The sequence below is a fragment of the Poecile atricapillus genome, chromosome 7 (genome assembly GCF_030490865.1).
Source record: "Poecile atricapillus isolate bPoeAtr1 chromosome 7, bPoeAtr1.hap1, whole genome shotgun sequence".
NCBI classification, from domain to species: domain Eukaryota; kingdom Metazoa; phylum Chordata; class Aves; order Passeriformes; family Paridae; genus Poecile; species Poecile atricapillus.
This window is the reverse complement of record NC_081255.1, coordinates 6,322,073-6,335,855: the sequence shown is the minus strand read 5'-3', so window position 1 is coordinate 6,335,855 and position 13,783 is coordinate 6,322,073. Positions and strand designations below refer to the sequence as shown.

The 13,783-nt window shown below is 38.1% G+C and overlaps 1 protein-coding gene across 4 annotated transcripts in view; it reads right to left on the bottom strand.

Annotated features, from left to right (window-relative positions):
* RABGAP1L (RAB GTPase activating protein 1 like) overlaps positions 1-13,783 on the bottom strand; it is a 229,893-nt gene that overhangs the window by 80,262 nt on the left and 135,848 nt on the right. For all 4 annotated transcript variants that reach the window (XM_058843200.1, XM_058843202.1, XM_058843199.1 and 1 more), the window contains 3 exons: positions 10,473-10,547; positions 8,144-8,269; positions 6,598-6,741 (listed from right to left, as the gene is read on the bottom strand). In XM_058843200.1, coding sequence (XP_058699183.1) covers positions 6,598-6,741; positions 8,144-8,269; positions 10,473-10,547 — 345 coding nt within the window. The remainder of the gene's footprint in view (positions 1-6,597; positions 6,742-8,143; positions 8,270-10,472; positions 10,548-13,783) is intronic.

Sequence of the window (13,783 nt, the reverse complement as noted above, 5' to 3'; positions counted from 1 at the left end):
AAAGAAAAGGGCCTAAATCCACACTAGGCACCAAGGGTGTTCTCACACACAAGGAGAAAGAAAGAGGTCCCATCTCTTTAGGCAAGAGAGGTCCTCCAGCTCCTGTATGGAAACAGGGAACGCCTGTTCCATGTGCTCAGAGGAGAAGGAATCTTGCAGATCCCAGTTTTCATGAGAGCAGATGAGGTGAGGGGTTCAGAAGATCTCTTGACAGAGAGCTGTGCCTCCTTCCCCCTCTACCTGTGCTCCCACACCACAAAGAAAAATGCATGCCCACACTGAATCAACATCTGCCCCCCTGCACTCCCTCTGATCTTCTTCCCAGTGTTATTCCTCATCCTCTCACATTCCCTGCCACAACACAGCCCTGGCCCTCATCTCTCTGAACCCTGACATTGGTCTTCCTTTTCCAACAATGAGTCAAATGCAAAGTTCACATTTTGATTTTACGTATTTAGAAAATTCCTAACAGCCTCGGATTCCAAGCACAAAGCAATGGAAAGTGTTTCACCACAGGCAGACTGCACAACCCTCTTCTTTAAAAACATTTCCCAAATTAGCTCAGCTTCCTGGATTTGCTCATGGAATATCACTCTCCCATTTATGATACTTTCCTTCAGTTATTTCTAAAGTGTTTTTGAAGCTTGCCAAGACTGTTTAGGATATGCTGCTATTCCAATACAGCAGATGGCACTAGTGTTAAGTAAGCATTATGGAAATTTACTGTACTCCTAGAAAAAACAACCAAGTGAACATCAGCTAGCAGGTGGCTAAACTATTTCATGAGCAGTGGGGAAAGTAATTCAGAGACATAGTGTGAACATGGCATTAGATGTGTCACCCCTCTAAGGCCCAAACGAGGTCATTCAAACCACTCACTCATCCCTGGTACCTTTTTCACCTAGATCTTGGAACATTTTCTGAAACAGAAGCAGCCTTAACATTCAGGATGACAAAATTTATCAACATCACCCAAAAGGTACCTTCTGTTCTCATAAGTTATCTTGGATTGCAGACTGTAGTGAGACTGTTTTTCCTTTGCTCATGCTGAGCATTTATCATCAGCCTTGTTATTTTGGGGATAAACAAGCAGCAGCCATGACTGGAAGATACATAAATTACGGATGCTCACAGGAACAGCTGGACAACCTTGAGTCAAGGGTTATGCTAAACCCTCTCCTAGAACCTCTCAGGTTCCATTCTCTTTTAAAATACTCCTCAGTCCAAGCCTAGATTATTACCAATTCTGTAAGAACATTTTGTGTTCTTGGTCCCCATGGCAATACAGAACATGGTATTACACACCTCCAGCATTTCTGCCGTTGACTGAATTGCACATGCAAGCACCTTAGACTACTTGTAACCTTCACTTTGAAAAGACCTTAAAATTGTCTATCATTATAATCTGAATGTTTTAAGAACACTCATCCAAAAGCTTTAAGAAGCTCCTCATGCAGCACACACACAATCAAATCCTACACCCTTCTTTCTTTCTTTTTACTTTAATATCTGGTCTAGTGCTGCAAAGCCCCCACAGTAGATTACAGGTGTAGATCATCAGATGAATTAAGCTAAAGTTACTTTTCCTTTGGATTTAAATAACTCATCTAACTACATAAAAGCCAAACATCCAAGTCTAGTAAACCTGAGGTTATCTCCATTGCAGACCTCCCACTTCTGCAACAAAAAAGATCATGATGCTTGACATGTCAACAGATGCTTGAATGCAGCAAACCAGCAATTGGACATCCACATTCAAATTCTAGTCATCCATCTGGAGTCTGAGAAAACCTATTCTCCTTCTTCTAAATTAATTAAAAGCTAATTATAGCAGTCTGGGAAAGAAAACCTTTCCAGTCTCTTTACATGAAACAGCAGTGGCTGATAAGGACTTCAGCAAGACTTAGCTCTCCATCAGGCCTGATGCAAAGGGATTGGGCAGGAGGAAATACACAGTCTAAATGCCAGAATTTATTTGCTTGTATTCCTAAAAGGAAAACAAACAGAAGGCTCCTGGCCTTTTCCAGCTAACATGTATGACATTGACTTCTCTCTGGTAAATAGTACTGAAATAAGGCAGACAGCTCCAGCACCGACCTATGCCTACTTAGAATTTAAGCCCAGCTTCTAATACGCTGTTACTCTAAGAGATTTTATTTCTAGCAAGTCCATTCTTCTGTTTTGTGTGATTTCTTAAAATATTTGTAACTGGAAAGGTTAACAAATGTAGACAACATGGTAATAAAAGTGAGTCCAAAAAGTTCAATTTTTCTTTCCCTATAGATCTTCAAAAGATCAAAACAACTGTGCACAATCTTTTATTTAATTCACATTTCATCTCAGTGCAGATTTACAGAGGAAGTGGGCTTGTTCTTGACTCAATTCCTGAGGAAGTTTAATAAATTGAAATGTTAATCTGTTCTTTCTCAACTCTGTTGAAGGCATCACAGAAGTATCTGACAGTGACAGATAAAAAATAGCAGGCTATTATGGTCTCTCCTCCTCAGTCAGCACTAGCGCGGTGCCGGCCAGCCCTGAGCGGTACCATACGGCGTTTCCTGGCACATCCATCCCCAGCAAGACACACACAAGACAGAAATCAAATCTGCAGTGTCAATACTTGTAATTCTGCTCTGATTTTCAATGTTTCATTTAGAAGGAGTGCTCCTAATAACTGTATCTCCACAATGTGGTGCCACTTTTTAACTATCAGTAAGCGTTCACTTACAGCACCACGTTGTTCACATTATAAAAGATTTTTAAAGACACCATCAGCCTTCATTATTATTATATCATATCTTAATTATAACAGAAGATTTCTCAAAATCAATTATAAAAAATATTTTACACAATATTCTGAAAGCAACAGTTGATAAATAAAGGCCAAGGAGTGATGGTATCCTAGCTTTCAAATCCCCCTTCTTGCACTGTGCCGTGTGGTCCTGTGAAAAGTATTTTCCGTCTTTGCTATTAGCTGTATTAGGGAATATTAAATCATTTCATTTTCGAAACTGATAAATCAGCTGTACCCCTCTGTATCCAATCATGATTCAGTCAGGATGGCAGCTTAGTAGTCAAACTGTTAACTTTGTAGTCAAATTATGTATTATGACAATAAAATAAACAACTATCTGTGCCAGGCCAGGAAGGGCAGCATGCAGGAGAGGTTTTTGCATATTCCCTAAAAGGAGAGAAGTACTACCCTTAAGTATTTTATATCCCCTAAAACTGCACACAAAAATAGCCAGATCAACCTAAAATGATGGTTACCCATAGTGTTTCAAAATTCTCAGCTAATAATGGAATGACAGCTTGAGCCCTGCACCTCCTTTAGTTTTGGCAGTACTGTATATATCACAAAAGTTAAAGAATTTTCTTTCTAAAGCAGAACAAAAATAATGACAATTTAAAAAACACAGATTACCTGCCAACTGCTTTGGGTTGTTTTTCTCTTCTAAATGCCTACTGAAGGTCATCCATTTAGTGTTTTTAAAACAAATATTTTAATTTAAAATGGAATAGCTTAAAATGTAAAATGAAGTGAAATGTCAACTGTTTGATATTCTGTAGCACAGCCAAGGTGCAGCTGTTGCACTGGGGACAGCTCTGAGTGACAAGAGCTTTACCTAGATGAATTGCTATTTCTGAGCATGACTTCAAATAAATAATTGAAAATAGAACAAAAAGAGACAGCAAAACAGAGCAGGCTTGCAAAGTGTTCAATAACATCATGTCATATTGACAGGTAAGACTGACAAGTCCAAATACAACTCTGCATTTCATCAACAAAAACGTTCTTCAATACAAACAGAAATAGCAAAGGGGAAAAGACAAATGAAACAGCTGCAACAGGCAGCTCAAAGGAACATTGTAGAAAGATCTCCAGGCTCCAACCCACACAGTTTGCTGTAATCACATTAAAACTTTCACCTGGATCAAAAGGTTTGTGTTTTTATTTCAAGCAGCTGAGCCTTATAAGATGTTCCACAGCACTGTGGTGAGGTACCTGCCTGGAAGCCCAAAATTCTCTTCAACCTTCTCTCACAGGGAAGAAAGAATTCCAAAATATTTCATTTCTACATGGGGATGGGTGACAGATTCTGCCCCAGAACTACTATGGCAATATTCTAAGACCACTAGAAATGGAAATAATTTGGAGGGTTTATTCACATCTTCAACAGCCTGGTGACAACCCAAAAAATAAAAATATTAGGTGATAAGAAGACAACACAATAAAATAATTCAGTCACACAGAAGCCATGGAAAATCCCAAATTTGTGTGAATTTACATAAAACTGCTCTGAAGCAATATTTCATGTGAGATTGATGAGAAGACTTTGACTGTAATGACACCCACTTGGATGGGATTTTAAAAAATTCTCCATAAAACTTAATTCCCATCATAACTTTAGCTCCTTTTTCATAGTTATGCTTCTGTCCAGAAGTTCCATCCTCAGCTTTTGCCACTGTTCCACTGTGCAGGAACCTCACTGTGCAGCGAAGGAAATGTGCCTCCCTGGTTAGCTAGAAAATTACAGCATATCCAACTGCTATTTTTCCTCTGTGGATTGAAAGTTGAGTATCTGTAAGGACTAATTTCACTCTTCCAGCCACAATCAAAAGTCAAAAACCCAAGCCAATACAAAAACTCATGCTTGACATGGAATCACTGAATGGTTAGGGGTGGAAGGGACCTCTAGAGATCAGCTGTTCTAAAACACAAATTGTTCACCCATATTTCAAATATTTTCAAGGTGATCAGAGAGGCTCCCTTAAAATTATTAGTTGGCAAGAATCATTCAGCAATAGTTTTAAATGGTTTTCTTCCCCTGTTTTTTTCTTTCCTGTAAGAGTTGCATAGAATGTGAACATTTTGTAACCACAGACAGGACAAGGGTGTGGAGAAAGCACAAGTGAGGAACTTGAAGGGTATTTAAAATTCATCTGTATCTATGATAAATTAAGGAGAAGGCTGGAAGCTTGTTTTTAAAAACTTAAGACAATCCACTTCAAAGGCTTCTTGCTTTTCTGAGGATTTTTTCTGCAGAATATGTTTCAGTGTTAGCAGCTGCCACTGTTTTTTCTCCTTCCAGTTGCCAGAATTACCAGCATGTTGGTTGTTCAGAGATAAAGTAAGGAACAATTTAATGCAGGAAAAAATTATGTTTTGATTTTCCTCAAAACTCCTTCCAGAGGCTGACTGGACACACAATTTCAGTTCTCTGTCAAGGAATGGCTTCTTCCTGGTCCTACCTGTGGCCATACACCTACAGAATTGACTTGTTGTCTACAGTGAGGGCCAACTAGATTTTTATTTTAATGTAACTTTAATCTATGCCCCTCCCTCAAATTCTCAGAACTGCCTATTACTTGAGAGTTGTTGACTCCTGAATCTTAGGAGCATTTTTCTGATAGCCCACTGGTGCCTCAGGATGTTGTCTCCAGGCTGCCCCACTCTTTCTCAAGATATCTGCATGTATCTTCTCACTTGAAATAAGTTTTCTTACTCTTTCTGGTTAGTTTTTAGCTGTACTAAAAGAGGCTCTTTTAGCTGTGTGTTTCCCTTTCCCTAGCATGTTTCCATGTTGCACTCTCTTGCTTTCTCCTTGGATTTCACCTTGGATTTTCACTTTCTTTCCCACCACCACTGCTGCAGACACATTGAGATAAACATTGCAGTATTACCCCACCTTGCTTTGATAACTGAGCACCAACATGCAGAATAAGAAACAGTCTCAAGGACTGAATCCTACCAAGGCATGTGCAGCAATCCTGAAAATTCCCAGAGAAAATACTTCACAATAAAAACTAACAAAATGAACTGGAGTCAACAGTGTTTCATACTTGTGAAGTCTTCACCATTAAAAAATGATCAAATATTTTATCTTTCTATTTATTTGCATGTTTGTCACCCCTTGAAATTGGAGAGGAAATCAGTGACAGGTTTAAAAGCAGGTGTAATGCTATGGATGCTCTGACATGCCATTTACCAAAGGAAGGACTGGTATTTTACCAAAATAAATATCCTAGATTATTAACCTATTCTGACTGAATTTTAAAAGAAAGTGTAGATATATCTACAGCACAGACACACACCATTTTATATCTGGAGTAGTGTGCTCCTAGTTGGAATAGCAGGGAAAAAAAACAAAAGGAAGGAGCTTCCTTTAGTTGTGTGTTTGGTTCTTCTCACTCTTTGTTTAATCCCTGGCCACCAAAGCAACATGCACCACCATTTCTGTCTGTGGGCACTCTGAATCAGGCCACTTGGAGAGCTTTCCTTACTAGGTGTCTTCAACAAATTACAGTTCCTAACTCTGAATAATCATTTAGCAAATAAAATGAAAACCAGGTGTGTGCATCAGATATTATTAATTAGAGCCCTCAGCAAAAAATGAGGCAATCCACAGTTTTAATTTTAAAACCAAACCAGTGTTTCACTGAAAATCTTCTGTTCAATATAACCACGGTTTCTACATAACTTAGTTACACACATTTTATAATTAAACAGTAAAGGACTTCAACAAAACGAAATAAAACAAGAAGAAACATTGATGGAGTCGAGGAAGGAATTTCTGATTCAATATTTTTTTTTACCTCACAAAGTAGTAAGTCAATGATGTGGAAGACCATGCAGAGTGGAAACTTGGCAGTAAAAAGAGTGAGGAACCACTGGGATGCATACATGTGAGCTTCCAAATTGAGGTCTGAGAAATGGCTGTGCAAGTCTGGTAACTGCTCCTGGAATAAAGGAAAAAAATAAATGTTTTGTTATTACTCATTAATTTGAGTTCTTCACCCATATTTCCAGTAAGGACCAGGGTTGCTAAATACCAAAATACACAACAAAGTGAAAACCTGGCTTCTTTTGAGCAATGAAGATATTTCTTGATAAATTTCAGTGCCCGTGGTTACAGTTTTTAGTAAGATACCCACAGTGGATTCTATCACAGTATCAAAGAACACACTGAGACTAGACTGAGAAATTACAGAATCTTCAACAGTCAAAAGCAGTTGTAAAATCTATGTCATGGTGTATATTTTTAAGTTATTCTTTTGCTGTGTCTTGCTAAAAATGCTTCTACCACAAAAAAAAACCAATGGCTGCTGGAGCCAGATCACTTTGCAGAGCTTGAAAGCAGCAGAACACACAACTCCATGAGACCATTTCTCTAAACAGGAGCACATACAAGCAACACAAAATAAGCACTGAAAATCCTACTGAACAGTGATGACACATCCATTTAATAAAGTAGATTTGTTAAGAGTATATTTGTTAGTAAAATCTGTTTTGTTTGTTAACAAAAATCTTTGTGGCCATAAGTAGATACTGAGAAGACCATATGCTGAAGAATGACAACTAGTATGCAATTCCATTCTATCAAGTGTGATATATGCACAATTTGACATCTGAAAAAATACCATTAAATTAACAATAGTGTGTTTTGTTTGGTTTCAGTATATCCCACAGAGTTGTCTATGGTTATCTGTGAGAACTGACTTCAGCAAGCAGCTTTTCACTGTACCAACAGAAGGGCAGGGCTTAATGAACTGTCAGTAATTCCTTATCAGTCAGAACAACAATGTATAACATTTGCAGCCCTTCAGTTATGCTAAACTGCTTGATGAAATGATTTCACCTGAAAAAAGAGCAACCTCAGAAGAGACAGTAAAACCTGCCCAGTGGTCCACACTTGATTGGTATTTCATAAGCATCAGGATGTCCTGATTTGCCTGACCTCTTAGCACCCACATAATTCATGGAAAGTAGGACAGTGATGGAGGCACTCCAAAGGATACACTGGCCTCAACAGCAGGGGGACATTCTCTCTAAACAACATCAGAAATAGAGAGGGAGCAAGCAAACAGAGAGGAGGGGGGAAAAGGCAAATATCTGCTCTGCTTGGGTACAAAGATTAGCTGCAGAAGTGGTATATCAGAGAGAAAAGAAACTAGAAACAAATCTGACTCATGATGTTTGAATTCAGCTATTAAACTTCCCTGCTTTGCTTTACCCCACCTCTAAAAGGAGAGGGGGTTTTATTGTCCAATAGCTTCTGGAAACAAAGCATTAATCTCTTCTTCATGTTACTATGTCCATTTATGAAACAAATCAGAGGAGAATTTGTTACTCTGGCCCCACCTGAATTAACTTCTCCAGTTGGAAAAATTTGCAATGGAGATCTTCAAAGTTATTTCTGTAAAGGTCCCTCAAGCCATAGTCATACATTATTTTCACAAATACACAGAATGCCTGTTCCTCTGGCATCTGTTTGGAAAAATACACAAAAATAAGGTTAATAATGGAGCAAAGGCGAGACATGCCTTACACAGACACACACACTGAAACACCTTATGCACAATGAATTCAGAACCAGGGATGTATTAAAATTTTCAGCCAAGTACTGTGAATGCCAGATTAACCAACTAAAATCTCAGTGAGACTACTCTCCTTGATGAGCACCTGGATTTGGCTCTGTAAGGTCTTCTTTGAAGAAAATGTGGGATCATATCACAAGTTCATGTATGTCTACATCCCTACAGCAGCACAACTGTCAGCAGCATTATTTCTGTCAAACAGGTATGAGAACAACCAGTACATACCTCTCAGGGACATAAAAACAATTTTAAAACAATAATAAAAAAAAATGAAAATAAAATAAAAAAGCAACAACTGAAGACAGTGATGTCTACTGAGAGATAGTTGGTTAAATGGGAAAAATTCAGGAGAACTGAGGTATAATCAACCTCTAGGGAGAGCAGTGCTCATCCAAACCTCAAGACATCAAACTTTGAAGTCAGGTTTCCCACAGCCCCATCTATTAACATGCTGATTTTTTCAGAAGCCCTATATCCATAATCTCTGTTTCATTCTGACCAAAATTTCTTTCAGCAGTGGTTTGGAAGGTGGTACTGACACAAGCTGTACATTCTACACTTCTATTTGTTGGCTTGAGCCCACTGAATGCTGAATTGGTGGGAAGGCCCGTGTCACAAAACCTCCACATCATCTTCTCCTGTGCCTTCAGGTACCACAATAATGACAGGCACAAACAGAACCCAGATCAACCTTTCCATCACATTAAAAACATGTTTTCTTTTTGAGGCACCAGATTGTAACAAATGAAACTTGAGGGCATCTTAGGAAGCTCCCCAATCACATGGGCTCATTGAGACTCCTTTCTTCCTCCCTTCATTTCACTTCAGTATCCTCTGATGAAACCAAATGTTATAAAGGGCAGATTAAAATGAGTGTGATTTCCATTTATCAATCCCTCTGTACAGGACAACTTCTTCCAGCTCCAGAAACCCTAAAACCAGAGTTGATTCTTTGTAGTAATAACAGCACAGAACTAAGGTAGAGGAGATGAGGTATTAGTCACATGTTAAGAATGTGACACCCACACATTTCTAAACAACTCTGGGATTGAAAATGGCTCATTTTTCCAGTGGAACTTCAAAATTCTGCTTTGGGTAAAAAATTATTTGCAAAATAACTGTTAGATAAGCTATTTTACAGTATTTGTAATAATTTGCAATAATGGGACTAATTCAGGTTTATTGTTATAAGAGCTAAAGGTTCTCTGCCACACTGTCACTGTGTATCTTGTTTCTCAAGACTTCAAGGAGTCACAGCTCTCACTAGGAATCACAACTTAATCTGAATTTGAGTTCCAAATACCTTAGGAAGTGCATGTGTAACATACATAACACCAGCAGCTTTCTCAAACCCACACTTGAAAAGGTAATTCAATCCTGACTGATAATTTACTAATTAAAACCTGAGAGAAAAAGCAGGCAAGAGCTTGAGTAATAATTGTGGTTGAGCTTTGGGGTGGCTTATTCAGATAGACTTTATCTCAATAAATACAATATTCAAATCTGCTGCTTTTCCACTGAGACATCAGATGTAAAGCATCTTGTACCTATAAAAACTGTGTATTTATATATCTATCTCTGGACATATACCCATGTGTTTTTAAAGGAAACAACAGATCAAAGTTTGTGCATTTTTTGATTACAGGCTAAAATATCAAGGTTAAAAATCAGCTTTCCCTCAGAAGATATTACAAAATGTCGCTAGGAGAAAAAATCTCCCAAAAAATTATGGAGACTACTTGCTTTGATGAGCTGCTCTGAGAATGTCTCCTAGAGTTAAATTCATCATAAACACAAAGGGAGCTCACTTAGGTGACAACTAAAGTAAAAGAAAAAATTAATATGTAACAAATAATTTTCAGGTTTTGACACAAAAGTACTTGAGAATTGAATAGATTTCTCCCAGATAAAGGAAATCTACATTCATGAAGATAGAAGCCATTAATCTCTACAGCCAAAAAGCAACAAGAAGAAAATTAATACAGGCAAGTAAATAACAGTAAATATCTGTCAAACAGCATGGCTGCAGTACTACTGATTTTACAGCTGAGTTGGTTTTAAATATCAAAGCTTTCATTTTGCAATTAACTCACATGAAGTAGAAGCACAGCTGCAAGGAAGGACTGTCCCTGGCAGTAGCCAATGTCCTCATCATAGACAGAGTAGGCCTAGAAAAAAGAAAAGTCAAAGTGTATTTAAAATGCACACAGGCATCACCAAACTGTGTTCTCATCAATGAGCTATTCAGGACACTTCCTTCCAGTGTCTGAGGGGACCTAACAAGGAAGTTGAAGAGATACATTCCATCAGGAACTGGAGGGACAGGACAAGTGCCTTCCCATGGCCAGAGGGCAGGGTTAGATGGGATATTGGGACAAAATTCCTCCCTGGGAAGGGGGGCAGGCCCTGGCACAGGGTGCCCAGAGCAGCTGGGGCTGCCCCTGGATCCCTGGCAGTGCCCAAGGCCAGGCTGGACAGGGCTTGGGGCAAGCTGGGCTAGTGGAAGCTGTCCCTGCCCATGGCAGGGGCTGGAATGGGATGAACTTGAGGTCTCTTTGAGCCAAAGCCATTCCATGTTTCTCCAACTACTCAGGCTAAAACCATACAGGGGGTAAAACTGTAACCACTCCTGTGCTTTCAGGGCTTTTCTAAAAACACCCACAGGTCACTCTCAACCCTACACAGATGATGTAGTTGTAAATTATTATTTTTCAATCAGCCTGAAAAGAGATGGATGCAATTTCCCTTCACCTAAATCAAGGATAATTCTGCTCAGGTGAGTAATGGTAGAACTTTACCAATGCAACAAATACAACATGAAAACCAGGGGAGTTTGTGCTGTAGGGAAAGTGAATGTTTGTTTTTGGAAAAACAAGTTCTGACATTATGCAAGTACAGGACCTAAGGTTAGAAAACTGCTGAGAGCTACTCTAACCTGAAGATTTCACCAGAGACAGTTTTTCCATGCCCTTGTTATGCTGAAGAATGAACAGGACTCATTTTCCTACGGTATGACAGACATGCTTTTTCTTACTCTTAAAAGATTACCAAACTAAAATTACTAACCTTTCCTTCCCCTTCACTTTTCCAAGATGAGAAGACAGATACTGTTTTTAAAGAGTTGTCAGAGGATGTTAAGGATTTGTGGAAACTCAGGAAAGTCTAAGCAGCAGCAGCAGGACTGCCATCAGAGGGAGAGACATCCTGAGCGAATAAGCAAGGTACTGAGGTTACAGCCAGGGAAAACCAAAGCAAAGGGCAGAACCAGGGGAAGGAAGGAGCCACAAGGATCAGAAGATCCACTTTTCAATCTGAATGTAGTATTTGTGAGGAATTCTGAAATGACTCTGGAAAACAGGATTTCTGCAAGTGCAGCCTGAGTGTTCCTTTAAAGGTCAGTGTTCCTGAACAGCTCAGCCGTACGTTTCCTTTGGGAAAAGCTGAGCTGGGACTCGCAGCTCTCTGCCCTTTGTCTGTACTGCTCACCACTCTTCTGAGAGCTGTTAGATGGGATTAGTTAGCAGCTGAGTGAAAACAATCCCAGCCCATTGCTCAGTTTCAGTGGACAAGAAAATTCAAGAAGTCACAGAAATCACTGAAAAATGTTTAATGAACCATTACAATCCACTTACCAGTTTAAAACAGCTCTAGTCACAGAATTCAAATATAAAACCATTACAATCCACTTACCAGTTTAAAACAGCTCTAGTCACAGAATTCAAATATAAAAACTAACCTGAGGAGGGTACAATGGCAGATACAGAATTCAGTTGGAAAAAAAAATTATGCTCTCTATAAAGAAGTTAATCAGCTACTAAGTACCAAATTAATAGAAATAACTTTAAACACTTAAATTAATATTTTATATGACTGACTAGAATCATCCACTGGTTAATCAGCATCAGAAGTCTATTTGTTTCCCAGATCTCTCCATTTATAGATGCCTAATGTCTTGTCTCTGTAGCTTTCCTAAGTGCTGCATTATTCCTGGTTTTGATAGGCGAGCTCTGCTTAGAAGCAGATGTGCAGAATTCCAAATGAGAAATTTGATTTATGATTTCTTCATACTATATAAAAACACTTCTAATTTTCTTTAAAAAATCTAGGCTGAAAAATGAACGTCAAATTATCAGAGTGCCTGGGGACCCTCTGTTGTGAGAAGCATTATAGCAAATAATTTGCTGAAAATAGCAATGAATTAATCCAAACAAGTTATTTTAAAATAAGTACTAAGAAACCAACACACTGGAGAAAACAAACTGCTTCCAAAACTGATACAGATTGAAAAGTCCAGGAAGTTGTAAGAAATAAAAACACACTTATTTTGAGATTCTGAAAGAAGTTGAAGTTACAGCAAAACAGGGAAAACAAGCAGCAAAAAATCCTCTCTGAAATTCAATACAAAAAATATGAAGGAAGAACAGCAAAGTTTCTCATAATCAACTTCCTAAACTGAGCTTGTAAACTTATAACTTCCTATATTTGAGCTTGTAAAAAATCCATTTCAAACACATTCAGAGCAGGAAGGCAGTCTCTGCTTGGAAAATATATGGTCAATGTAAGAAAATATTTAATCTCCAGTAGAAAATCCCCATGAACTTTCCTTGTGTTTGTTTTATTACAGAAGAATCATAAGGTTTGTCATCCTGCTGGAACCATTTCTAACAGGGGAAGTGTTGAAGGATCTGTGTTCAACTGAATATCAGAAGATATCATAAATTAAAGGGAATAAAATTACTGAAAATTTATTAAGAACAGATGGTATTCACCCAAAAAGCATGAGAGGGAAAGTAAACTGGTAAACCAATAATTGCCTGATTAAAACAGAAGAGATGAAAAAACAAACTTTTCTAAAAAAGTTGATCCATAAAACTACAAATCAGCAAGTATTTGGATAATTTGGTTTAAATAAAAATATGAAATTTATTAGTGGACACTGCCTATATAGGAGAAAAATGTCAAAGGGCCCCAGTAAGAAGAAGTAATTATTAAAATGCCTTTGAAGCAACCAAAAACCATGAAGAAAAAATTAACTGCTTGATCTGCTTTTTCCACTTTTTGGAAAAAATTCTGAACATGAATTTTTTTAAAATTAATTTCCACCAGGTCCTTCCCCAAAATCTGATTTTGACAAGCAGCTGTCATCAGATTCTTGGACACAAACTTCAGTACTGCATCAGAATTAGAAGAAACAAAGAAATATTCTGCTCTTAAGTCAAAACATCATAATCCTGACAACTAAAGGTTTAGTTTTTAGTGAAGTCTCTAAAATCTATATTATTTCATTGCATTTATCCAATGCAAAGAGACTTTGGAATCTTAATGCACATCACATTTCCAATTATACTGTTTTAATTTTAAGCAACATGGGGTTTGATAGTGCTGAAATATGATGTAATTAACC